Source organism: Mustela nivalis (assembly GCF_964662115.1).
Source record: "Mustela nivalis genome assembly, chromosome: 20".
NCBI classification, from domain to species: Eukaryota; Metazoa; Chordata; class Mammalia; order Carnivora; family Mustelidae; genus Mustela; species Mustela nivalis.
In genome coordinates, this window is record NC_139039.1 from 26,699,606 (window position 1) to 26,725,727 (window position 26,122).

At 41.5% G+C, this 26,122-nt stretch overlaps 3 protein-coding genes across 12 annotated transcripts in view; 2 read left to right on the forward strand and 1 right to left on the reverse strand.

Annotated features, from left to right (window-relative positions):
- CENPU (centromere protein U) overlaps nucleotides 1-26,122 on the forward strand; it is a 627,562-nt gene that overhangs the window by 8,599 nt on the left and 592,841 nt on the right. The gene's annotated exons all lie outside the window — the stretch shown is intronic.
- UFSP2 (UFM1 specific peptidase 2) lies at nucleotides 63-21,997 on the forward strand. Of its 2 annotated transcripts, none has more exons than XM_082715733.1 (12): nucleotides 63-148; nucleotides 1,605-1,683; nucleotides 4,289-4,472; nucleotides 4,554-4,620; nucleotides 6,890-7,047; nucleotides 7,432-7,624; nucleotides 9,396-9,542; nucleotides 14,977-15,141; nucleotides 15,319-15,443; nucleotides 17,243-17,319; nucleotides 18,203-18,327; nucleotides 21,833-21,997. In XM_082715733.1, the coding sequence occupies exons 1-12, from the start codon at nucleotides 146-148 to the stop codon at nucleotides 21,917-21,919; spliced, it is 1,410 nt and encodes a 469-aa protein (XP_082571859.1). In that variant the 5' UTR covers nucleotides 63-145; the 3' UTR covers nucleotides 21,920-21,997. The 2 variants fall into 2 exon arrangements, with proteins under 2 accessions (XP_082571859.1, XP_082571860.1); XM_082715734.1 differs by lacking the exon at nucleotides 63-148 and adding an exon at nucleotides 687-937.
- ANKRD37 (ankyrin repeat domain 37) lies at nucleotides 13,316-24,954 on the reverse strand. 9 transcript variants are annotated; one of them, XM_082715778.1, is made up of 9 exons: nucleotides 24,648-24,954; nucleotides 24,284-24,436; nucleotides 23,315-23,406; nucleotides 22,583-22,786; nucleotides 19,565-19,695; nucleotides 17,196-17,345; nucleotides 15,058-15,175; nucleotides 13,989-14,082; nucleotides 13,316-13,596 (listed from the first exon to the last, which is right to left on the reverse strand). In XM_082715778.1, exons 1-5 carry the CDS (start codon nucleotides 24,672-24,674, stop codon nucleotides 19,629-19,631), a joined length of 543 nt encoding a protein of 180 aa, XP_082571904.1. In that variant the 5' UTR covers nucleotides 24,675-24,954; the 3' UTR covers nucleotides 13,316-13,596; nucleotides 13,989-14,082; nucleotides 15,058-15,175; nucleotides 17,196-17,345; nucleotides 19,565-19,628. The 9 variants fall into 9 exon arrangements, with proteins under 9 accessions (XP_082571904.1, XP_082571902.1, XP_082571905.1 ...); XM_082715776.1 differs by having other exon boundaries at nucleotides 16,244-17,345; XM_082715779.1 differs by lacking the exon at nucleotides 15,058-15,175.

The following is a 26,122-nucleotide window of genomic DNA, read 5'->3' on the forward strand; positions in this document are numbered from 1 at the left end:
AGGTCCGCCCCGTGACGTTGCTGCGGGGCATGTTGGGAGTTGTAGTTAGTCTTCCCAGGCTCCGCCCCTGGAAACGCCACTTCCGGGCTAGCGTGCGGAGCCCTTGCGCGGTGGTCAGCGCCGCTGTCCGAGCCACGTAGCAGACATGGTGAGTACATGCAGTAGACCCCTGCGTTTCCCTTCAGACTTTCGTAGTTTCCATGAGTCCAAGCCCTTGAAAGGAGCTGCCCTGGCAGGACCCACGGTAGCAGCTGCGAGCTCGGTGGGCTGGGCCTCCTTTCTCTCGGTCTGTCCCTGCTAGAGCTGGAAGGAGACTGTCCCGCACAGCCTAGACTATCCCAGCTCAGCCACTGTAGGACCTTCGCTCCCCGCGTCTCCTCCTTGTGGAATCATGTTGAGAACGAGGGATTATTTGTTGTCTTGAAGGTTTGAAGAGGTATCGGACCTGGGAAAGATAGGAGTCACTTTCTTCAGATCCTCTATTCCCTGAGCCCCCGCGTTTCCCTCCCAGCCGTCCGGCCAGGTCTTCCGAGCCTTTTCCTGGAGGTGGTGGTCTTCAAGGATGCTTTTCTTTACATCCTGCGTTTCCTCCCAAGTTATAGATCCAGATTTTAGAAATGTATTCCGAGCTCTAGATCTTTATCTACTACCTTCGCCTGGATAACTCCTATGTATTTCACACGCAGCAAGTTCAAAACTATTTCCACCTCGGCTCGTCCCACACCCGCTCTTCCAGTTATCCGCGGATCAGGAAATCCACCGTGTTGGGCATGCCGGAAACCTGGAAATCATCCTTGTCGTCTTCCCCTTCTCAACCCCCGAACATCGGATCAATAATCAGATCCTCTGCGTGCTATTTCGGCATGCCTGTCACTTGTCCTTCACGCCACTCCTACCATCCCTGTCCTTGCCCTCGTCAGATCTCTACTGATCCGTGGTAGGCTCTTAAGTGTTCTTCCAAGTGGGTCTTCACCAGCCTGTGCCCCTGCTTGCAGTGGGTTCTCCTACCTCCACCCCCAACTTTCCTTTCTAGTTGTTCATACTCGTACCTACTTGCCCTTCTCATCTCAGCCTTAAATGTTATTTCTTCAGAGAGGATCTCAATTCGGAAGCCTAGGGAGGTTGAGATCTCTTGTGGAATCATCGCAACAACCCTATGAAATAGCGGATTTTTCCTATTTTACAGAAGAGTACAGAAGTCCTGAGTGATTAGTTACATTGTGCAGAATCATGCAGCGTTAAATACGCTCTTGCCTTTTTCACTTTTGCCTTCTGTATTTTTCATTGTCATTAAGTATTTTTTGTTCAAATGGCAGCTGTAGAACACTTCATAGAGCAGTTCCTCAAATGGTTGCCTAATATTTATATGGTAGTATTGTTCTTTATTTACTGACTTCTTACTGGTTTAGAAGATTTCCTTTTTTTTTTTTTTTTTTTTTTGCTATGATGAAAACAGTGTGGGAAGTGCACAACATTGAAGTTAAATTTTTGCTGAACTTCGATTATTTCCTTAGGACAAATTTCCAGAAGTAGAATTGACTCTCATTTGTATGAAGATGAATTTGTTTTGTTTTACAACGGAATTTTGGTTCTGTTTGTCTCAGGTGATTTCAGAGACTATGGATATACTCTTCAGAATAAGAGGAGGCCTTGATCTAGCTTTTCAGCTAGCTACTGCTAATGGTAAGTCTGACCAAAAAAACTTCTTTTTTATTATAAATTGATGATGAAATATACTGGGATCCTCTTCATTTTGCAAATGAAACTGAGTGAGAGAGAGGATAAATTCAAATCGGGTGGTTAGTGAGTTCTATAAATCGGATTTAAACTTGGGTACTATGTTCCAGCACCACTGCTTGCCTGTGAGGCTTCTCTGTGCAAATTAGAAAAAAATGTCCTCTTTCTTAAAAAAAGAAACTTCACTGTCCACTGACAGTTGTCACAATAAATATAAATATTCACAATGAGCACAGTGCAAACAAGACATGCAGATTTGAACATTGCAGACTTGCACCTATATATAACCCTGAATCTCCAGAGCCTACACTCTTGAAAGTTATGTTGTTTTTTAATGGTATAAGAATTCTGTGGGAGAAATATCAGCAGAGTTTGTATCAAGCAAATTCTAGGATGTCTTCCCGTTTCTGACTTGGGCTAAGGCCACAAACAGAGGTAAAGGATATCAGGGTAGGGAGAGTTGTGTTTGAAAGATGTTTCATTTGAGATGCCAGAGTCTATCAAGTGCAGATTCAGGTAATTTGAATCTGAAATTTAGGGGAGGGTGGGTGGTCAAGACTGGAGAGAAAGAATATCTCTGAAGGATCATTAACACCATGATAAGAAATAAAATCATTCAGGAAAAGTGTGATCAGTGGCGTCAGAAACCACAGAGAAGTTCAGAAAGATAAGGAATGGAAAGGTCCCTAGCTGGCCATCATTTCCTGGCCCCACAGAAATAGGAAGAGAGAGAATGCAGAATGTTCTTTCTGACTCATCCTTTCATGCTAAAAAAATTGCTCTCAATCTTGGTCCATTCGAATCTCCACTCCCAAACTAATGAAAGTAAATTTGGGGATAAACAGAAGATAATCCAGGAATTATGTTTGTCTTTTGTAGTGTAGCTGAAAGTCTTTAAATTTGGCCTTCTGAAACATATCGAGATGTCTTAAATCTCTCTTGTTTTGTTTTTTTTTTTTTTAAGATTTTATTTATTTTATTTGACAGACAGAGATCACAAGTAGGCAGAGAGGCAGACAGAGAGAGAGAGAGGAGGAAGCAGGCTCCCTGCCGAGCAGAGAGCCCGATGCGGGACTCGATCCCAGGACCCTGAGATCATGACCTGAGCCGAAGGCAGCAGCTTCAACCACTGAGCCACCCAGGCGCCCTTAAATCTCTCTTGTTAATAAGTAATCTTTTCTCTACCACAGCCCCAAGGTATTTATTTAAGATATCAGGGTGATAGTTAAATAAATGTTTTTTGTTGTTGTTGTTTTAAAGATTTTATTTATTTATTTGAGAGAGAGAGACAGTGAGAGAGAGCATGAGCGAGGAGAAGGTCAGAGAGAGAAGCAGACTCCCCATGGAGCTGGGAGCCCGATGCGGGACTCGATCCCGGGACTCCGGGATCATGACCTGAGCCGAAGGCAGCCGTCCAACCAACTGAGCCACCCAGGCATCCCTAAATAAATGTTTTAATCACAAGATTAAATAGGTTTAGGATTTAAGAATATAAAGTTTAAATAAGTATTTGTGTATTGTCTTTAAATATATCTTCTTGAACCATGAAAATGTTTTACATAATCCAAAGAGAATAGTAAATTAAAAAGAAATCCCTGAAAATGAAGTAAAAAAAGTTTCAGGTTAATGACACATTACACAGAAAAAACTTTGACTTTAGAATACACTACTCTTAGTGGGGCAGAGTCCAAAGATACAAAGAACTTCAAAGAAATTTGAATTTCATTCAATAGTTTTACTGCTATAAGGTATGTGGTATTTTGAAAATAATTGGTATCCTCTTATATTAGTGGTGAAATAACTGTTTGGAAAACAGGTTGGCAGTTTCTCAAAAGGTTAAACATAGACTTGCCCTGTGACCCAGCAATTCTACTCTAAGTGATCACCTAAGAAAGATATGTGCACACAATAATTTGCACACAAATGTTCATAGCATTATTCATGATAGCCAGAAAGCAGAGAGACAGTCCACTTGTGTATCAGTTTATGAATGGATAAATAAAGTATATTGTCTTCATTCAAGGATATTATTATTGAGCCAGAAAAAAGAAATAAAGTACTGATTTATACTACAATATGAATGAGTCTTGAAAGTACTAGACAGGATGAAAGGTAGACATGAAAGGACACATAATGCGTGATTCCATTTATAGGATGTTTCCAGAATAGGCGGATCTATATAGACAGAAAGTAGATTAGTGGTTGCTATGGGTCAGTGTAAGAGGAATGGGAAATGAGTGCTGATAAGTATAGGGTTCTTTTGGGGTGATGATAGTGTTCTGGAAATAGTGATGGTTATAAACTTTGTCAGCTTCTAAAAGCAAGTGAATTATATGCATTAAAAGGATGAATTTTTATGCTCTGTGAATTTAATCTCAATTTATTAAAAAGAAAGGCATAAATTTTCTTTTTATATGTTCAATTATTGAATCTAGAGAATAGTTATTTGGGAGCCAATTTCCTATGTTGTACTTTTGTGTGTTTGGAACGATTCATGTTGAAAAGTTTAAGATTTCTTTTATTAACCTCTATTTATATTCTTTTAATTTAGAAATATTTATCAAGAAAGCACTAAAACATGTGCTGAGTGACCTGTCAACCAAGCTTTCTTCAAATGCCCTTGTGTTCAGAATTTGCCACAGTTCAGTATATATATGGCCTAATAGTGACGTAAACACCATTCCAGGAGAACTGAGTGATAGCTCTGCTTGTAAGAACATAATGCGCTTTATTCAGTGAGTATGTTTGAAAATTGCTAGAAATGTTTTCAACATGTCATTTCATATTGTAAACATCTTTGTGTATTAAACGTCTAGCTTTGAACAGGAAGAAGATATAAAACGAAAATTTATGAGAAAGAAAGACAAGAAGTTATCGGACATGGTAAGCAAATTTATAATCCTTGAATTTGGACCAGAGTGATGAGATCTTAGAGGTTATTTAATGCAACTCTCTTATTTTTTACAGATCAGATTTTTGAGGTCAAAAATGACAAGAGTGACTTGTCGGAGGTTATATCTCTGTTTTACATGTTTAAGCTTTTGTTCCATAGTCATACATATCCTAATACATACATTTTGGGGGATGCTTTCTGTGCTCCCACAAAAATACACAGTTCGAGTATGTTTGCAAATTACTTAAAATTAAATAAAAATGAACCACTCTAAAACATGACAGAGACACATGGTGCTGTGAGATAGTAAATAAATGATTTACCTTTCTTCACACTGTTCTTAGTTCTGGTGCTTCTTGAACCAGTGTTATTGAGGACCGGCCATTTGCCACAAAGTTGGCAAGCACTGGAGATAAATAATGGAGCTACTTCAAGGGAGGAAGTTTTACGAAGTTAATAGGACTGCAGTGTTTTTCTAGGCTGTTATGGGAAAATAGGGTGGACATGAGGTTAGAGAGCTAGGCGGGGGCCACTTCAGAAGAAGCCGAACTCAGCCAGCAGCTGTGGTAACAGAGAGGAGGGATCCAGGAGATGTTTAGGGGATAAAATGGACGATACTTGGAAAGGAATTGGAAATGGAACGACCATTTTCTTTCTTGGGTTAAGATGGGCGATGGGGAAGTCATGAGGTCGGTTTTGGTCACGTGGTTTGAGACCCCAGTGAGACATCCACATGAGCTGTTACAGAACATACTGTGGGCTGTAGAATCAGGTGATTTGAGAATTACGTGTAGCTGGAGCTTGACATTTTGAAGAGTACGGGTCAATTACTTCCTCAGATGGGATTTGTTTTAGGCTTCCTCATGACTAGATTGAGGTGGTGCGCTGTTGGTAGGAATGCGCCTGAAGCAATGTCCTGTCCTCCTCAGCACATCGTATTGAAGAGGCATGTGCTATCAGTTGGCCTCTAGTATTGGTGATGTTAACTCTGATCCCTTTCTTCCCATGGTGTCTGCTCATTTTCTTCTCTGTGAGGCCATTGTATTTTCCCTTGTAAGTAGCAAGTATCTCATGGTAAGATACTTTGAGGCTATCCTATTCCTCACCAAAGTTTTACCCACCACTTTCAGTGTCAACCAATAATTTTTGTCTGAATCCGACAATAGCCTGATGGTTGCAAAGTGATTTTGCTATCATTTCCTTTTATACTTCTTAGATGACATTGGACTGTAAGGAGAGCTTTGTTTTTCCCTATTTATTTATTACATGCATGGAAGCATGAGTTCCTATTTTATGCAATGAGTTAAAATCTTTGGATGCTCACATTTTCCAAGATTTGGTCAATGAATGCTTCTTCAGGCTTGCTCCAATGTCCTTTTGACACGTATTTTTGAGTACTTCCTACTTCTTCCACAAGATGATCTAGGCACATTATGTACTACTGTCCCTGTTCCAGCCCAGGGATCAGGCATTTCTCTAAGGAGCACACACACATACGCATACGTACCATACATGTATACATATTTATACACACAGAGACACACACACACATACCACGGTACATTTCTATTTATCTTTGTAAATCATATTTGTATTTCCAGTTCTACTTCTTCCTCACTGAATTTGTAACTTTTTGCCTCTGAGAAACTTGGCTTCTAGTATACTCACTATTTTGCCAGATTTGTTCAAAACAGAAAACATTCAAACAAAGTACTTTCAGAGTTGTTATTCCATACCACTGTAAAATTCAAACCTACTAACAGTTCAGTATCTGTTTATAGTTCTCTGTGTCTCTAGGCCAGGGGCTTATAGTTCTAATGTATGTTTAAAAGTTCCTTTGGTGTATGGTTATTATATCTTGTTCATTGGATTTTTTTTTCACTCTAAGTCTATACAGAAGTAGAATAATATATGTAATCCTGGTGAACGTGTACCAGCTTTAATACTTATAAACACACGCGCACATACACACACGTGCACACACACGAATGTTTAAAAAAAAAAGTGATCAACAAATGGTCAGTCCAAGTTCATCTTCATCCCCACTCCCTCTCCACCTCCCTGCGAATTATTTTGGAGCAGAGGAGATTTTTTTTTTAAGATTTTTTTTTAAGATTTTTTTTTAAGATTTTTTTTAAGATTTGGGTCATAATCCCAGTTTACTATAATACAGCTTTGTATGGCCCTTAAAAAGTCACTTGCCCTTTATATTTAACATTCAGTATGCTATAAGTTGACTATTACTGTTTCTCTTTATAGCATCAAATAGTAAACATAGATCTTATGCTGGAAATGTCAATCTCTGTGGGAGCTGTCACCCCCATCATTGAAAGAGAAAGCGGAGGACACCACTACGTTAGTATGACTTTACCTGTAGATGTAGTTCTGTCTGTTGCTCCAGAAGAAACATGGGGAAAGTAAGTATTTTGTACTGCTACTGACACATTTATATAAGCCCTCCTCCCCAGAGTAATCAGAGCCCGTTTTTAAATATCACGTAGATATATCCAGGATTATTGTTACTTTTACTATGATTTATTCCCTGTTATTAAACTGAGTCGTCTAGTAATTAAATGTTTATTTAGAGGAAATAGGGTAGTGTGCAAAACCTATAAGGTTTTCCCATTACCTATACCTAGGAAATATACAGTATACTTAATTTTGCATAAAGTTAGACTTCATTTAATATCCTGGTCCAGTGAAGTTTTTTCTTACTGTATTTGGGATATATTAACTCTCCATTCTAATTTATCATAACCACTATAACTTTCATTAATGTACTTGAATATTTCCCTCCACAGAGTTCGTAAACTTCTAGTTGATGCAATTCATAATCAACTAACTGACATGGAGAAATGTATTTTGAAGTATATGAAAGGAACATCTATTGTGGTCCCTGAACCACTGCACTTTTTATTGCCAGGGGAAAAAAATCTTGTAACAATTTCATATCCATCAGGAATTCCAGATGGTCAGCTTCAGGCCTATAGAAAGGTAATACCAAGGGGCGCCTGGGTGGCTCAGTCGGCTAAGCATCTGCCTTCAACTTGGGTCATAATCCCAGCATCCTGGGGTCAGGCTCCCTGCTCAGCGGGGAGCCTGCTTCTTCCTCTCCCTCTGCTACTTCCCCTGCTTGTGCTTTTTCTTCTCTGTCAAATAAATAAAATCCTTTAAAAAAAAAAAAAAGGAAGCAAGAAAGGTAAAACCAATACACTTATTCTTAGAAAAATTATGACATTCATTCACTTTATATTTACTTAAAACATTTCAAATAAATGGAATTTATTTTGTGATTTAACATGAAAGTGGAATCAGACTACCGTCTTCACATGTTATTTAATTTCTGTTAACATAGAACTTTTTTAAAAGCGTATTAATGAAAAAATATGCTAAACCATATTTTACATTTTGATTTCAGAAACTCAGTATGGTTCATATGTTCTGTGAAATTTTTCTGTAATGAGATACAGAAATGAAAAGATGCTTACATGCCTTGAGCTGCTGCTGAGTGTTTATAAATAAATTCCTTTTCCCATCCCTTGCTTTCAGATTTGTAGAAGAGACAAGATCACGGTTAGGGAAGGAAAGCTAGGATTTATGCTAATTCTAATTAGGATTTATAGTAATACTTTACACCCCATCCCCACCTCCCAGGGTTATTTGGGTTTTATTAGAGGCAGTTTGAGGAAAGCATGATCAGCATTCAAAGAACTGAAATTTATTAATGAATTGGCTAGTTTTGGAGTGCATATTTTTGATGTGTGGTCTTGCCTGGCGTCCATGCCACTGTACCACAGGAACATCTCCCTCATCTGTCCCTGGGAGGAGGCAGAGTGCTGTGACCCTCTGCTCAGTCTGTAAGTGCTGGTGGACTTGACCTGCAGAGGCACCCGATGATCCCACTCCAGAGTACTTAGGAGACACAAAAAAGAAAATGTCAGACTTTACAAAGAAGGGTCACATTTTTATGCAGTTGGGAAAACTTTGCATTTTAAACATGTATGCGTATTTTAATTTTGATGCCCTATTGGTTGGCTTCCTACCACCCATCTCTCCTCCAGAATTTAATCACCACCCCTTGTATTTGTTAAGTACTCTAAGCATGACTTTTCAGAATACTTTCATGTTATTCTATCCTTGTTAATTCTAATTTACTCATTTACAAGGCTGTTTCCAAAACAGATTTCACCCTGGATGTATTTTAATAGACTGCGTTATAATAAAGTAATTTGAAATTATGTTACTTCTCTCACTCTGACAAATTACAGTCAGCCCTTGAATAACACAGGTTTGAACTGCAAGAGTCCGCTGGCCCACAGATTATTTTCAGTAACTATGATACAGCACTGTAAATGTACTTTCCCTTCGTATTTCTGTAATAGCATTTTCTTTTATGTAGCTTACTATATTGTAAGAATATAGTATATAATACATAGACATATATGTGGATTTTTGACCGTGAGAGGGCTCAGTGCCTCAAATCCCCACATTGTTCAAGGCTCAACTACATTTTCCTTTTTTCTGTGATCCCTTCCAGTTTCTACCCATATCCATGGAAAAACATACATAACTCTCTTTTGGGTTTAGTTTAAATCCCACCCTTTTCGACCTCTGTGAATTATATTATAAGTGTGTTTGATAACTTTTATAGCCAATATATAGTTATTTTTGTTTTATGTCTTTAGATTGAGTTTGTTTACCAACGAGCAAGGAATCTAAGCTATTTAACTTTTTTCTCTTTTCTATTGATTCTGATTTCATTTAGGAATTACATGACCTCTTCAATCTGCCTCACGACAGACCGTATTTCAGAAGATCTAATGCTTATCACTTTCCAGATGAGCCATACAAAGATGGTTACATTAGAAATCCACATACTTATCTCAATCCACCTAACGTAGAGACTGGTATGGTGAGTTTAATAATTATTTATGGAGTCGACTGATGACCAGTGTCAGTGGTGATTTTTTTGTGTGTATCCAGTAGAAGTTTTAAGGATTGATTCCGAATGTATGTCATCTCTCAAACAAAATTTACCACCCCTTTCTTTTAATAATCGTTGCTTAATAGCAGTATTCACAATAGTCTGAAAAGGTCAGAAATAGATAGCATGTACCACAGTTTTCCTACTAAAATTCCATTCCCTGATTTATTCAAAGGTGTCTCCCCATTTATTTTCACCCTGAGCCTGAGAAATCATGCCAAGTAAAGAGCGTGTTTACCCACAGCACACCGCAGCCAAGTTCGGTAAGGCCCTGTGGCACGTTTTCTCTGCAGCAGGTGCCTGGGTGCAATTGGCAGCTTCCCACCAGCGGAAGCTCCAAGAAGTGTGGCTGGTGGGGCACGAGGAACGGTTCCTTAAGGGTGCGTGTGGGCTGGGAAGAAAGGGTCCCATGGGCACCCAGCCCAGGAGTTCTTACACAGCCTGGCCTCTTAGCAGCCCTATGACTGGCGGCCTCCTGTCTCAGGCCTCTGCTGCTTCCTTACTGGGATGTTTACTCTTTCCAGGGGTATGCTTTGATCTGAAGTGGCCTGCTTTTTTACCCTGTCTTTTCTCAGCCTGTTTCCTCATTGTTTCCAGTTGTTTCCTGTCATCTTTAAAGCAGCTCACCACCCAGCTCATTTCAGCCCGATTCCCGCCCCCGACTGGCACCTCTCACACCCCAGATCCCCTGAGAGGAAACCTAATTGTCCAACATGTCCTGGCATTTATTCAGTATCTCATGCGTCTCTGTGCGCTTTGTAAGGAAATCCTAAGAATGAAAAATGAATACATGATACAGCCTAGAGGACCGCGGGAGCCACTTCTAGTCCTGGCCGTCAGAGGGCGCTGGGGACAGCAGTTCCGCCCGCAGCAGCCGCGGACTGCCCGGCTTCCCACGGAGAGACCCTGGCTGGCTGCTTACCAGGTCGTGTGGACAGATGAGTCTCTATCTCTAGTCATCCTGTCGATGATAGAAAATCATTTTATTTATTTTGCTTGTATGGGAGGAAATCCTGGGAGACCTCTTCCTGGTTAAGAACCTTGCTCTGTCACAGTCATGGTGTCACCATAGGCCATACAAAGTGTAGAGTCTCTAACAAACAACATAACTCTTGGTGGTTTTCTCGATTATTGCATAAACGTCTTCTCTCAGACTGTATTTGGGACTCCTCTAGATAGGGTGGGTGTACCTGTGTCATATATTCATTTTTAAATTTTAATAGTTCCTTACAAAGTGCCTAGACATTCAAAACGTACCAAATAAATGCTGATTGATTTTTGACAGTGAAATGGGTTTATTATTTCTATTATGGAGATATAAGACGCACTTACATATTTTAAGACATTCAGTATATGATGTTTGATGTGTACATATAACATATATATAAATTGTAAAGCACGGTAAGGAGATGAATACCAGAGAGCTCCCTACCCAACTTAAGAACTAGAACATACCAGCCTACCTGTGTGTTCCCTCCTTTTCCACTCCTCTGCCTCCCCACAGCCTGAAAGGAACTCAGTGTATCCTGAGTTTTATTTGTATCACTCACTTCCTTTTTTTTTTAAATAGTTTCCCCACATAGGTGCATATTTCCTCAACACTTACAGTTTGGCTCATTTTGAGTTTTATAAAAAAAACTGGGTCATTTTATATTTGGTCTTCTACAACTCGCTCCGGCACTCACTGTTAAGTATCCAAGAGTTCGTCATGGTATTGTGTCGAACTGTGGTTCGACTTCTTTATTGCCATGTAACAAACTGTGTATGGCTTGTCCAGATATTTTGTTATTCAGCCAACCCTGATAGGAAAGTTGCTGTACCTATTTCTTGTTATATATGTGCAACAGCCGTCAACATTTTGCTTCATTTCACCTTCTTCCCCCCCCCACCCCCCAGCCCCGACCCAGGCCATTTCAAAGAAAGCCACGCACAGCCTGGTATTTACCCCTAAACACTATAGCACAAATCTCCAATGGTAATAGATTTGCATTCATGGGATTAACCTCCTTTGGTTATGATTCATTATTACTTTTTGTTCTCTGCTGGATTTCATTTGCTAACATTTTTAAGATTTTTGCATCTGTGTTCATGAATAAGATTGGCTTCTGAATTTCCTCACATTATTTTTTTTTCTGTCAATAATATACTGGCTCATTAAAAGAGTTGGGTAGCATTCCTTTGTTTGTTTTTTTTTAATTTTCTAGAGGAGTTTTTATAAGATTGGCATGATCTTTTTTGATCATTTGGTAAAGCTTACCTATAAAATAATCTGTGCTTAGCATTTTCTTTATGAGAACATTGTTAATAAATTTAATTTTATTAATGGTTATAGGACTTTTTTCATATCTCTAAGTTCTCTTTACCTAGGTTTTAGTCTCTCCCATAGTTGTAGTGATGGGTTGTTTTTTTTTTCATTCTTTGTATCATTTTTATGCCTTTTTTTTTTCCGGTTTCAGTCTCTTTATTTATTTTTTTTTAATTTTTTAAGATTTTTTTATTTTTTATAAAATAAAAATATTATTTTTATGCCTTCTTTAAAAAAAAACTTTTGGCTATGCTGACCCCCTTAATTATAAATTCTATATTCTGTTTCATTAATTTTTTGCTCTTAACTTTTTTCTGGCGGGGGAGGAATCAATTTTATTTTTTTAACTTAATTTTATTTTTTCAGTGTTCCAAGATTCATTGTTCATGTACCACACCCAGTGCTCCCTGCAATACGTGCCCTTTTCACTTTCTCCTTCCTTTACTCTCTTTGATTCGTTGTTTTTGTTCTCACTTCTTAAGTTGGCATTTTGGATATTGTTTATCTTTTTTATTCTCTAAGTTTCTAAATTTCAAGCAAAGCACTATTTTCACAGGTTTTAATTTAAAGTATTTTAGTTTTATTCAGTTCTAGGTGTTTTTACACCTCTATTATGATTCATCTTTTTTTTTTTAAGATTTTATTTATTTATTTGACAGACAGAGGTCACAAGTAGGCAGAGAGGCAAGCAGAGAGAGAGGAGGAAGCAGGCTTCCTGCCGAGCAGAGAGCCCGAAGTGGGGCTCGATCCCAGGACCCTGGGATCATGACCTGAGCCGAAGGCAGAAGCTTCCCCCCTCCCCCAAAAAATTTTATTTATTTATTTGACAGACAGAGATCACAAGTAGGCAGAGAGAGAGAGGAGGAAGCAGGCTCCCCGCCAAGCAGAGAGCCTGATGCGGGACTCTATCCCAGGACCCTGAGGTCATGACCATCATGACCTGAGCCAAAGGCAGAGGCTTAACCCACTGAGCCACCCAGGCGCCCCTGATTCATCTTTAATCCATGTGTTATTTCAGAGTTTTTTTTAACATCCAGATATATTAGAATTTATTTATATATGTAGGTACATATATATATTTTTTACTGATTTCTGACTCCTTTGCATACTGATCAGAAACAATTTTTATGTAATAAAGATTCTGAAATTTACTGAGACACATTCATTTCCTGAGGATGCTACAGAAGCCACAAATTTGGTAGCTTGAAACTACAAAAATGGGGCACCTGGGTGGCTCAGTGAGTTGAAGCCTCTGCCTTTGGCTCAGGTCATGATTCTAGGGTCCTGGGATGGAGCCCTGCATCGGGCTCTCTGCTCAGCGGGGAGCCTGTTTCTCTTTCTCTCTCTGCCTGCCTCTCTGTCTGTCAAATAAATAAAATTAAAAAAAAAAAAAAAAAAGAAAGAAACTACAAAAATGTATTCTCTCAGCTGTGGAGGCCACAAGTCTGAAATCCCTATCATGAGGCTGAAATCAAGTGTCAGTGGGGCCCGGCGCCCTCCAAGGGCTTTGGGGAGAATCCCTCCCGTGCCTCTTCCAGCTGTGGTGGCTGCCAGCGCTCCTTGGGCACATCGCTCCCATGGGCCTCTGTGCTCATGCTGTTTCCTTCTCCTCCCGCGCCAGCGTCCCCTCTCCGCTCTCTCACAAGGATACTTGTAGGAGTTGCGTTTCAGGCACACCTTGGTACAAGAAAATTGTACCTTGGTACAAGAAAATTCTCCCATACGTTAAGTTCCTTAATTTAATCACAATTTAAGAGCCCGCCTCCCCCCTCCCTTTTTTTTTTTTTAAAGATTTTATATATTTATTTGACAGACAGAGATCACAAGTAGGCAGAGAGGCAGGCAGAGAGAGGGGGGGAAGCAGGCTCCCTGCTGAGCAGAGAGCCCAATGTGGGGCTCGATTCCAGGGATCCCTGGGACCTGACCTGAGCTGAAAGCAGAGGCTTTAACCACTGAGCCACCCAGCCCCCCCCCCATTTTTTTTTTTGCCTTTCGACCCTATAACATAGTCTTCACAGATTCCAGGGATGAGGAGATAGACATCATTTGGGGGCCATTTTTCCACCTACCACAATGTTGTCATTAAAAATGTTCTGTCTGTGCTTGAGAAGAAAATACGCTAATTGTTGGATGAGGATTCTGTTTGTCCGTGCCTCTTCTTACCTGATTTTTAAAAAAAAAATACCAGTTTTGGGGGACAAAAACACACGAGTATTCTTAACGTTATACTACAAGAAAGAAGTTACATGATCTTGGCCTTTATTTAAGGATATTTAAATAGCATACCTGGGCTATAATCAATGGTGGCAGGTTTACAAGACTGGAGGAATATTCTTCATATGTCCCATTATATGGCCCCTTCATTCATATATTCCTCTCTTCATCATTTATTCAGTAAACATTTATTGACTATTAACTGTTTGCCTCACCCCCTGTAGAAGCTTGGGTCCAGAAATAAATAAGGCACAGTACTTGCCCTTATTAAACTCAAATATTAGTGTGGTTAAGAGGAGATTTAAAAAGTAACAAGGTGTCAAGCGGTGCTTTGAAAATAAAAAAATAAAGCAAGCTAGAGTGCCGGCCAGGGCAGGAGGTGGGTGGTGAGGGACGGAAGCATGCCATTTCCAGGTTGGCTGATGATGATGGACAGTCTCTGATACTTGAGCAGAGACCTGAACGAAGTAAGGGTGCCGAGCTGCACATTATTTGGGTAGAATGTTCCAGGCAGAGCAAACCATAAGGCTCTGGCCTCAGATTGCCCCTGGAAGATCCGAACCCAAAGCAGAGCAAGCTACAGAGGAAAGTGGTAGAAGATGACCTTGGAGAGGCGGCCAGGGAGCAAGATTTGCCGGGCCTGAGAGCCCAGGGTAATGACTTTGGACAGTTGCTGAAAGCCAGGAAAGTATAATGTTCAACTGTAGTTCTCTGAAGGCATTTTTGTAAGGAACTGAAGTAACAGTTTGGCTCTGAGAACAGTAAACTTGGCTTGGATGTCTGTGTAGAAAATGTGCGTCTATCTTAAGTTAGTATGTTACTCTGTTTCTTCTTTTTATACAGATCCATGTGGTCCAGGGCACCTATGGCTATCATCACTATATGCAGGATCGGGTGGATGACAGTGGCTGGGGCTGTGCTTACCGATCTCTGCAGACCATCTGCTCTTGGTTCAGGCACCAGGGCTACACAGAGAGAGCCATTCCGACACACAGGGAGATTCAGCAGGTGCGCTTCTCATCAACTGTACATTTCATTAGCCCTTAATATTATCTCATGGTACAGACTTATTTCTGTTTTGAAGGGGGAAAAAAACCATACTGGTAATCAGGGAACAGGTCCTAAATGTAGTTGTTTAATAGCTGTCTTGTGTATGGGTTTTTTTGTGTTTTTAAATACACAAAGGCTCTAGTTGATGCCGGGGACAAACCAGCAACGTTTGTTGGATCACGGCAGTGGATTGGATCGATCGAGGTACAGCTCGTACTGAACCAACTGATTGGTGTAACTTCAAAAATACTGTTTGTCAGGTGAGGACACCTTAAGAAATTAGTGACATCGTTTTAAAGCAAGTTTGTCATTTTATTAGAAAAGAGGAAAATTATGGATTCTCCTTCCTCTTCCTCCACACTGTTTTTACTCTCTCCTCCACATTGCCTCACTGCTTTACAAATCTTTTTTTAAACGCTACATTTTTTGGCTATTGAAGACTTTGAGTGGATGAGTAAACTTGGCAATACGTATACTTGCATGGTGTTAAGTTAGCTGAGAAAAGGAACACTTGGAAATATGTCAGCTATGACTGGAGTTACAGAAAATCAACTTTTTTCTTTATCTTCAACTCTTTAAAATATCTTGAAGGGAGAGATTCAGATGTTGATCTTTGACGGCCCTTTTTGTGTACCTCCTGCCCTTTTTCTTCTTAAAAGGTCAGTAAACTAATAATGTGTCCAAATAATATATTCTTTTTTTCCCAATACAGTTTAGCCATAATTCTAGCTTGAAAATATGAGCAAATATCAGGTCATGATTGCAGGGCCCTGGGATCAAGTGCTGGGTCAGGCTCCACCCTGGGAAATTCTCTTACTCACTCTCTCTGTCTCTTTAAATACATAAATCTCAAAAAAGTAATAATAAATAAATCAATCTTTAAAAAAATAAAAGTAAAATATGAGCTAATATTAATTAAATAAGAAGTTATTCCTTATCAGTGAACTTGTGTTTTAAATACATTTTGTATTACAGTGACCTCAATTTAAATACGTTTTGTATTATAGTGACCTCAATTTAAATACATGTTGTATTACAGTGACCTCAATAGATACATTACCCTCTTTTGTCCGTGTGCTTATGTCCCAGAATGTCTGATTTCACAGCTGCAGTTTAGACCGCCTGTGAAAACCGGAGCTAACAGATAAATGATCGGTTAAATAGTGAAGCACATGATTGCAAAGGGAACGTTTTGGCACATCAAAACCTTACACGTTTCTTACTAAGCAAGAGCTTAGAATTAGCCACCAGCTGGGACCTCCAGTCCAAAAAAGGATCTCCCTTCATCTGGCCAGCTTTCTCTCTTCTCCAAAGTACACATTGTATAGGACATTAAAATATTCCCTAAAATAATATGTCATACTTGAAAACATTTTGTCGTTTTCACTATGGCTTCACAGCTCTTGTCTGTTTTAGTCCAGATCTCCTGTCACGTAGATAGGGCAGGGGTGATGGGTGCCAGGCTAAAGATGAGGAGGGAGACTGAGTCTGATGGTAAGAAGACAAGAACCCAGGACTTAAAACTCATTCTTCTGACATTAAATCCACCCATAAGAGCCCTGTGGTCATCAAGGTGACCACTTTCACTCTTCCCTTAAAAATCCTTCGTTAGGGGCACCTGTGTGGCTCAGTGGATTAAGCCTCTGCCTTCGGCTCAGGTCATGATCTCAGGGTCCTGGGATCAAGTCCCGCATCGGGCTCTCTGCTCAGCAGGGAGTCTGCTTCCCTTTCTCTCTCTCTCTGCCTGCCTCTCTGCCTACTTGTGATCTCTCTCTGTCAAATAAATAAATAAAATCTTAAAAAAAAAAAAAATCTTTCGTTATGCAATTCTAGAAGCAAAGAAGCAAGGTCTTAAGTGGCCTTAAATACTTTGAAAGGTTATGGTGCTTTTGGTTGCTCTCAAGTCAGTTACCTACCACTTAATGTTATTTAAATTTATCATGTTTTTTTTTCAATAACCAAAAAAGAAAACAAAACAGTAGAAAACACTGGCTCCCAACTCCTTAATGGACCTTAGTATGAGAAATCATTCATCTGATGGAAGATGGTTTCTTTCTAGCCAAGGTTGTGAAATGGCCTCTCGAGGACGGGAGCTGGCTCATCACTTCCGGACTGAAGGAACTCCGGTCATGATCGGTAAGATGCTTGGGACATCTTGGGCTCTTTGGGTAAAGAGAAGAATATATAAAATTTATTGTTGATACAAATAATGTCACATAAAATCAGTCATTTTTTAAACATTTGAAAATTAGCTTTTATACCATACATACTGACCTCTGGTTATTTATTGTTCAATTTTCAAGGTGGGAGGAAAGTTATAAAAAAGATATAATAGCCAGAAGTAAAGGCTGAGAAGAGAAGTGATATAACTGTTGAAGTACTTAAAGAATCAAGAACAGTATATAAAAAAGAGGCCATGGTCACTCAGTTGAGCCTAGTAAGTCATGGTGCGGTCTCTAACGTGGCTGGCTGTGTAGCATTACATGAATTGCTTCACCTCTCTGGGCTCTGTTTATAAAGAGGATTAGATGAGTTGGTCTAAACCTTGATGATTCTGTGGAGAACAAGACTTGATCTGGGATGACAGAAGGCAAGCTAAGACTGGTATGTAAGATATGCAGGCAGACAGATTTCAGCAGAGTATCAGAAGGACCTGAATGGGTAGATGGGCTGTCCCTCGGGGGGTACTCGGAACAGAGGCCACATTGCCCGTTTGCTGAGAGAGGCCTCACAGCGGCGACTGTGATCCTCCGTAGCCCTTTCTAGATCCAGTTCCACGGATATGGCAGTGGAATAGAAACCTGATGTGGTTACAAATATGATTGCATCTTTTCTGATTTTAAAGGTAACAATTTTATCTTCTCAGAGTACACTTGACGTGATCTGTAATCTTTTTTAATCTAGGCTAGCAATTTTAATGCTATGTTAGATTAACAGGCCAAATAATGTTTTTAAATTGAAATTGACTAGGGAGTTGAGATTCACATATGCCCTCTTTTTCTGATTTCCCTTGCTATAGGGGGAGGAGTTTTGGCCCACACAATACTAGGAGTGGCGTGGAATGAGATTACAGGGCAGATAAAATTTCTGATTTTAGATCCACATTATACAGGCGCTGAAGATCTACAAGTTATTTTGGAAAAGGTAAGTATCTGTTTAACACAGATTTAGATGCAAGGGAAAGAATCCAGACGCAAAGGAGAGCGAACTGGCCTTTAACAGAACTACAGACCCAGGGCTGTGATGCACCCTCCCAGCAGGTACTGTAGGCCAGGGAGGACTGTCTGTCTGCATAGGGAGGAGAAGAGGGAACTAAAGTGAATTGCAAAGAACAAAATTCAGGTTAGATTTATGAAGACTTTCCTAGTTATTAAACTTAATAATGGAACAAAGAGCTTAGAAATACATTCTTTTGGACATGTTACAGCTTTGCATAAACAAATGTAATGAAATAGAGTAGATTAAATAACCTTTATAATTGTATTATTAACCAAAAATAACCAGTATGTTGGACATTATGGAGGCTACTTGTAGTTTATTTACATATAATTTATTCTCATTCTGTAAAGGATTTGAATTTGAGACAAATGTGAGAATATTCATTGATACTTACAGTACCAGTTAAAGGAGGTATAAATTTAACTTAATGTATAGGCAACTAATTCTCACGTATGAAAACTCATTCTAAAACTTTAGAAGGCAAGGATAATAAGACATAATTAACTTGAATTTAAGCTTCTGTATTCTTTGCTAAATATATTAAAATTACAAAGAAAGCATACAACCTTTTCAGCCACAAACCCATAAATATTTCCTACTGTTACTCACTACCCTTCATTTTTCTCATATTGTCACTTAAGTCAACATCATTAATACCTTATAAAAAGCTTTCTGTGAACTTTGAAGCTGTAGTTTAATTAGGTCATTTTTTTAAAACCACAGTTGGAAAGTCACTGGTGAGACATTTTCAGAAGTTAAACAGGACGTAACTGTATGAAGTTACCAAAGCCCTGGGAATGAGGGGTTTAGTAGTCAGGAGCTTAGTGTGTGTGTAGCTGAATGCTTTTATAACCCAGTTTAGTAAAATATTTTGCCAGTGGTAAGACTATAAATACAACAGGAGATAAATGTGTCCTGCTTTTATCCTTCAAGGCATTTGGACTTGTAAGTCTCTGAAATGTTTCCTGCTGCACACCAAAGTGGGAGCAGTATTTCCTTTTTCCGTAGTCAAGTGTTGGGTCACTCGGCATGAAGTGCCAGTATGTGCCGCCCACTGCTTGGAGCAGTAGGGGTATTAATAAAGGTCTTTAAGGAGCTCTTAGTCTAGAGTTGAAGAAAAGAGAGATCCAAAAACTATTCCCAACAAAAAAATAGAGTTTACCAGGCTGATCCATTAGAGGGATCCCTTAGAGCCGGTGAAAGGACAGAAGGCCACGTTCCCAGAACTACGCCAGTTCCAACAGGATCCAAGCCTGCGAAGGGGTGTGGCTGGAGGGATGGGCAGGGGTGAAACTGAGCCAGGCAGAGAAGCAGAGCATTCAGTTTTCATCTTAGAGGCAGTGAGAAGCGTTCATTACTTTAATTAGAAATATGATATAGATAATAAAATTACTTCTTTCTGGCTGGTTTGAGGAACTTTGCAGTAGATGGAATGGTCTAGATAGGCTTTCCTGAAGCAGTTGAATAAGGCGTTGTCCCTGATTACTTTCTGAGGCTCCTAATGTTCTTTTTTGCTAATTAGATTTCTGTAGAATTTTTTTTTTTTTTTTAAAGATTTTATTTATTTTTCAGAGAGAGAGCGAGCAAGAGCGAGCACAGGCAGAGTGGAAGGCAGAGTCAGAGGGAGAAGCAGGCTCCCTGCGGAGCAAGGAGCCCGATGTGGGACTCGATCCCAGGACGCTGGGATCATGACCTGAGCCGAAGGCAGCTGCTTAACCAACTGAGCCACCCAGGCGTCCCTGTAGAATTTTCAATTGGAGAAAACCCTCTGCCCTTTTAGCACGTATAAGGAGCCCTGAAGCCAAGGCCTGACCTTGTGAGAGTCAACACTACTCTCACTTGAGAATCGAGAGCAGTGTCTTAGAGCCTGGGCTACTGTAACAGAACACCATGGCCCAGTCGGCTTATGAACAAGAGAAATGGGTTCCTCGGCTTTCCGAAAGTGGGGAAATGCAAGATACCGGCAGGTTCGGTCTGGTGAGCACCACTTACTAGCTCACAGACAGCACAACCTCCACACATGGGGGACCTTTCTGGGGCCTCCTTCATGAAGGCACTAATCCCCTTCATGCGTTCCCCTCTCTCAACCTAGTCCTCTCCCAGAGGCCCCACTTTAGGATTAGGTTTCACAAACATTCCGCCTAGCAAGGACTGTAGGGAAAGTTCTGCCTCTGCCTGACCTCTCTTTACCCTCCTGTGGAACTTTCCTGTTTGAAGTTCCCAGACTAGTCTCCTCAAAGAAAAAGACCATACTCCCCCCTGTCGACTCCCATCAGTTTCTGGTTTGGGCACCCACTCTACCCACTTCTCTTTACAATGATTTGAGCCTGGTTACCTGGAAAAGGCTGAAAGATGAAAACAGAGAGTAAAAGCCTTTATTCATCATTAAGATAACAGATTTTAAGACATTAAATTTTAGAAAAGGTTTGGCTAAAAAAGGTTGTTTACATAAAGAAACAGGTCTCAAAGACAAAAGATTTTTTTTGTAGTTACCTAGGAGTGGGGAAATAGGACTGATGGAGGATTTTTTTTTTTTTACTTTCATTGAACTTTTAGAATGTAGATCTAATTTTTGCAGTCCAAGAAAGAAAAATGCAAACAGTAAAGAGTTCCTCTAAACCCTCCAACCTCCACACTAAAAAATAGAGCTAAGACACTATTTTCTGTAGAAACCATGAACTTTAGCTCTAGGTCACTGCCAGGATACAGAGCAGCAGCTTCCGAGTTAGGCTAAGGAATGAGACCACACTACTTGTCACATACCCAGTGGTATTTATTTTAAGAGTTCTAGCTGGCCAACTCCCAGCAAAGCGTTTCATTTCAAAATGATGTAACTCAGACTAGTCATTAGCTGGGTCTTTAAGAAAATAGATCAATGGCCCTAGAAGAAATTTGATGTACTTTTGGATTCACAGATTTTGTTCAAAAGTAATTTTCTCTGCTGGGGAAAAGAATGGGAAGTGGAAGGATTATAGCCTGAGGACAGTGAAGGGCAATTCAAGAGGCCAGCACAGATCTCTCCCTGCCACTTTCCTCGTAGCTAAGACGCGCAGTATGGTCCCTAAGACGGCCTTTAGTGGCCTCCCAAGAAAAACAGATTGCCAATTCTATCACCTGCTGCTGACTGCCAGAATTATAAAACTTAGACTCAATAAAAATGTGATTATTTGGAGTAACAGTTACCATAAGGGAACTTTATCTTTTCTGTGATTAAGTACTGTAGAATTTAATTTTTTTTTTAACTCTATCTGAAATGGACCCAAGTATGTTACTTTTCTAGGCTTTATAGTTGTTCATATCTTTGAGTTTTGTAAGTTAGAGTCGTATTCCAGGATTCAGCTGACAGAACCGGACTGTAAAATGTTACAATTTTGATCATGTAATCCTATCATTTAGTAAAAGGTTTTCCTTTCCCTTCTCCCAAATCTAGGGCTGGTGTGGATGGAAGGGCCCAGACTTTTGGAACAAAGACGCTTATTATAATTTATGTCTTCCTCAGCGACCAAATATTTTTTAAAATATCTTGGACTCGAAGACTGTAGTAAAGTTGTATTATAGATATGTTAATAAAGACTAAGTTTAACTTCAAAGAGAATCCTGGGTGTGGTCTGATGGTTTAAACTACAATTTTAAACTACAATTGAAAAAAAGTAAAAAATAAACTACAATTTTTTTCAAAGGCTGTTAGATACTACACAAACAAAAGTTTATTCTTTAGACATTCTTTAATAACTTAAAAGACAAAGCAGGCACAACCGAAATATTACAGGCATGTAAAAACATGTATTCTGAACTGTTATCTTCACTTAGAAGAAAGTTTTCCTCCTTCTTAGAAGGAGCTGAGATATACACCTGGTGAGCCAAAAGCCATAGCTTGTAGCTGAGCAGTAGATCTGCACGGAGTGAAGGCCTTCTTCAAACCTTTTCAGAACCAACGTGAATCTGTGGTTAAACATAGTGAGTTAGAAAGTTTTTAAAAAAAGGTTTTCTCCCTAGCCTTCCATCATGCAAGATGATTTCTGGGCTCCAGAATCTAGCAGTAGTTACTATAACCAGTATTAGCATGTGTTCACAAAAAGAAAAAGACACACTTCGAAATAAGACTGCCAAGACTGAAATAACTAACTGCGCCGAATAAGCAATCCCTGAGGAAGGAGGAAAACAGAACTGAGTTACTCACCAACACTTCCTTTTTCCAGTCGTATTTTCTACACTTCCGAAGCTTCGTTTCTGTCTGAGCACTGGAACACAATCATCTCTATTGGATCGGTCACTTGATTTTACTGTCTGCATACATTTAATTGTTGTAAGAAACTTGGCACATTCTAGAAATCCATAGACCCAAGCAATATCTTCAGCTGTTTGTCCATTCTTATTACATAAACTGAATTTAAGACAAAAACGGAGTTTTTGTTTAGCCTTTTTAATAAATATATCCTTCTACAAAAGAGCTTTGGGTTCATACAAATCTTGGTTTCAGAACAGAAGTGGTAAAGCAATCAGAGAATTCCAATATTCCTTGCTACTGCATCCTGAGTGACTAGCAGAGTTCAGCACACAGTGGACCTTCCATTTTTGAGTGAATGGAAGTGTTCTGTGCTCCATCTAGTAAGTAATACTCCAAGGAAGTCAATGAGAACTTTCATATTGAAGGGATTATCCCGAACCAAAACTAAGATGTAATATTGCCACAACAGAAGAACAGAAATGCACCTCTGCTAAGGATCCATTTTTTTACTTAAATTCAATAGTACTAGGCATCATTAACAACCTAAGTTAACATTTAAATGATACTCTAAATTGTCAATTAGGCAAGCATCATTTTTAAAAGCGCATGTAATTAAGCTTCAAGGATCTGTTAGCCTAATCCAAGAAAATACGAAATTTTTGAAGTCACTGATTTTATACTCACTCAATTTTGGCATCCCTGGCTACAAGCAGGCTAAGGCATTCCAGACTTCCAACTTTTGCTGCCTTGTGTAGCGGAGCCTCTCCAAAGACATCCTTAAAGATAAGACAGCACATTTTAGTTTCTTCCAAACCCATTTCTGTGGAAGTCGGTAGGGAGAGTCAAATCACTGTTGAAGAGAACCAGTTAGAACAACATTGTACTAAATTTTTTAAATTTGGTGGTTTTTTTTCAATAAAGTTCACCTGGTGTTCTATTAAGTACAAAGTTTTCATCAATAAAAACACATGCAGCCACAACTACCTACATTAAAATTTAGGTGTATAAAAGCAGATAAAAGCAGAGTAGAGTATTACAAAGGTAAAACAATTTAAATTCACCCTACTTTAATATTCAATGGGAGATGCAGACTACCACAAAACAGTTCTGTAGAAAACTGTAAGAGTTGTGAGCTTGCCTCACAACTGTTATTTATTATTTTTTTAATCACAACTGTTATTTAAATCATTTCCGTACTGAGACTTTTCGTCTGGTAATGCAGCATCCGTTCCTTTTGAAACGAACTGCAGACCTGCGTGCGCTGCGCAGGATCCCAGCAGGAGCCACAGAGCTCGTTGGCTGACGAGCCCTTGAAACGTGGCCAGACTAAGCCGAAATGCGCTGTAAACGTAAAATACACGCCAGACTGAGATGTCTGAAAAGACCATGGAAAAATCTAAGTCCCCTAAGTCAATACTGAAATACTGAGGTCAGCGGTGCCGAATCACAGAATTAACTTCACGTGTCACCTGGTTAACGCGGCTCCCAGAAACTTGTACATTCCTTGAGTGCCTCGCTTTATAACGCTACCAGACATCTCGCGATAGTCACATTCGTAACAAGGGAAACAATATTCTGGCGTCTGCGAAACGTTTCTGTGGATCTTGGCGGGGGAGGGGGGCGGGCCACAGCAACAATCGGTAACCTAGTTACCTGCTGGTTGAGGTCAGCGCCCGTTTGCAGCTGCCACAGAAGCAAGCCAGCCAGGCCCCCACCTGCGGCCAAATGGACAGGCGACTGCTCGCAGGGATCCGGGGGTGCGTTGACCGAGGCCCCGGCCTCCAGCAGATGCTTCAGACTATCCACCTGCGGGAGAACAGCAGCTCCAGCATCCCTCTTGCCTTTATCCCGCCCCGCGCTCTCCCGCTGTCGGAAATCTTACCCCACGCCCCAAACCTGACTCTGAAGGGGGTGGACTCGGCAGCGCTCAGTGGTCAGTCCCCCCTCGCTAGTGCTCCCGAGCTGACAGACACCCGGGGAAGCTAAGCCTGCAGGCCGGAAGGCGCCCGCGTCTCACCTCTGGGTTGCAATCAAGCAACAGCATCTTCCGCCTACGGCCGAGGACAGGACGTCTGGGGAGCGCAGAGCAGCGGGCCAGGCGCCGCGGACCGGCAGGTAAGAGTGCGCAGCCCACCCGAGGGCGGGAGAATTTAGATTGCCGGGGCCAGGGGGCCGGGCCTCTCGCCGCAGCGCCCCAGCCCCGGCCGCGCCCCAGGAGCCTCACCCCAGCTGCGGGGCGTTTCTCCTCCCTGCGGGAGCAGCACGTACACAAACACAGCCACGTGCCACCTCCTGGCGGGCTGGCGCAGAAGTCGCGGGTTCGCCCGCCGATTGGCCAGCCGGGAGGCGCCAGCTCCGCCCACCCCGGGGCGGGGCTCTAAGTAGCGCCCGCGGAGCCTCAGTGCGCTTGCGCCGCCGGGAATGCGGGGCGGCGGGACTCCAGCGGCAGCCATGAGGCTTGCTGCGTTTGGCACGTCTCACACTAGCGTGCCCAGCCCTTTGGTCCCTGTGGAGAAGCGGGAGTCGCGGGCGAAGGTTCTCGTTTCTGCGAGCACGCACGTAACCAGGAAACGAGAGAATTCTGGCAACCATCTCTGGAAGCCGCTGTGCATGGTGCTGGCGCCGTGTCCTCCGCCCTCCAGCTCCGGAGGAAGGATGAGAGTTCCTTTGGCTTCACGTTCAAAATCTCACCCGCGCCCCCCAGCTCTCCTCTGTCACCGACGGCCTGGACCTTTAGGGAGGAGGGCGGGAGCTGCGGGGGCGGAGGGGCGGCTGAGGGAACTGATGGCTTTTACCACAGGGACTGCTTTGACACCCCTCCCCAACCTAAACGATTTCTCAAACCCGGCCCTTTCGGTGACACCACGCCCATCCTGGGAAATCCGGTAAAAACCCGCCAACCATTGTCCTGGGTCCCCTCTTGGGGACAGGTTGAAGCACCCCTGGGCTCGTCGCCTGGGGAACGGTTGAGAGCCCAGGCTGTTAACCTTGAGCTTGCGTCAAGGACGAGGACGCTCAGCCCGAACCCTCACTGTGGCGACGGGGGGAGGGTTCAAGGAAAGTCGGAGGGACGCAGGCCAAGGACGTTTGTGACCCAAAAGGCTCTTCCCCGGCGGGGCCGCGGGGCCCTCGCTTACGGCCAGGAGGGGAAAACGGGGAAGGGGGCCGCGGCTGGCGGGGGGCCGGGGAGCGCGGGTTCCTTCCGTTCCGCTGGAGGCCTTCCGGTCCGGGCCACTGGAGCCGCCGACTTCCGGCCTTCAGGGCGTAGCGGTCCCCACGTCCGTCGCCTCTTGACCGTCGTGACCTGAATGCGCTTTTCACATCAGTCTTGCCGGAAACTAAAGCTGCAGCCTTATATTCCTTTTCCTTAACATCCTCGGGGATTCCCTTCTTCCTGCTGATACCTTTTGAGAGCAAACGGATGAGGAAACTCGATTCTTGCGCTCTTGGAGCTCGAGCTCAGTGAGCGGCCTTTGAGTTCTCATTTTGGTG

Coding starts and splice junctions, on each gene's coding strand:
- UFSP2 (XM_082715733.1), top strand. Junction 7,625..9,395: donor AGCTTCAGGCCTATAGAAAG/GTAATACCAAGG, acceptor GATTTCATTTAG/GAATTACATGACCTCTTCAA. Junction 17,320..18,202: donor AGGAACTCCGGTCATGATCG/GTAAGATGCTTG, acceptor CCCTTGCTATAG/GGGGAGGAGTTTTGGCCCAC.
- ANKRD37 (XM_082715779.1), bottom strand. CDS start 24,674: ATGCTGTTGCTTGATTGCAACCCAGAG. Junction 23,407..24,283: donor GCGCTGACCTCAACCAGCAG/GTAACTAGGTTA, acceptor CTTATCTTTAAG/GATGTCTTTGGAGAGGCTCC. Junction 19,696..22,582: donor ACTGGAAAAAGGAAGTGTTG/GTGAGTAACTCA, acceptor TGCCTGGCTCAG/TTTCACCCCTGCCCATCCCT.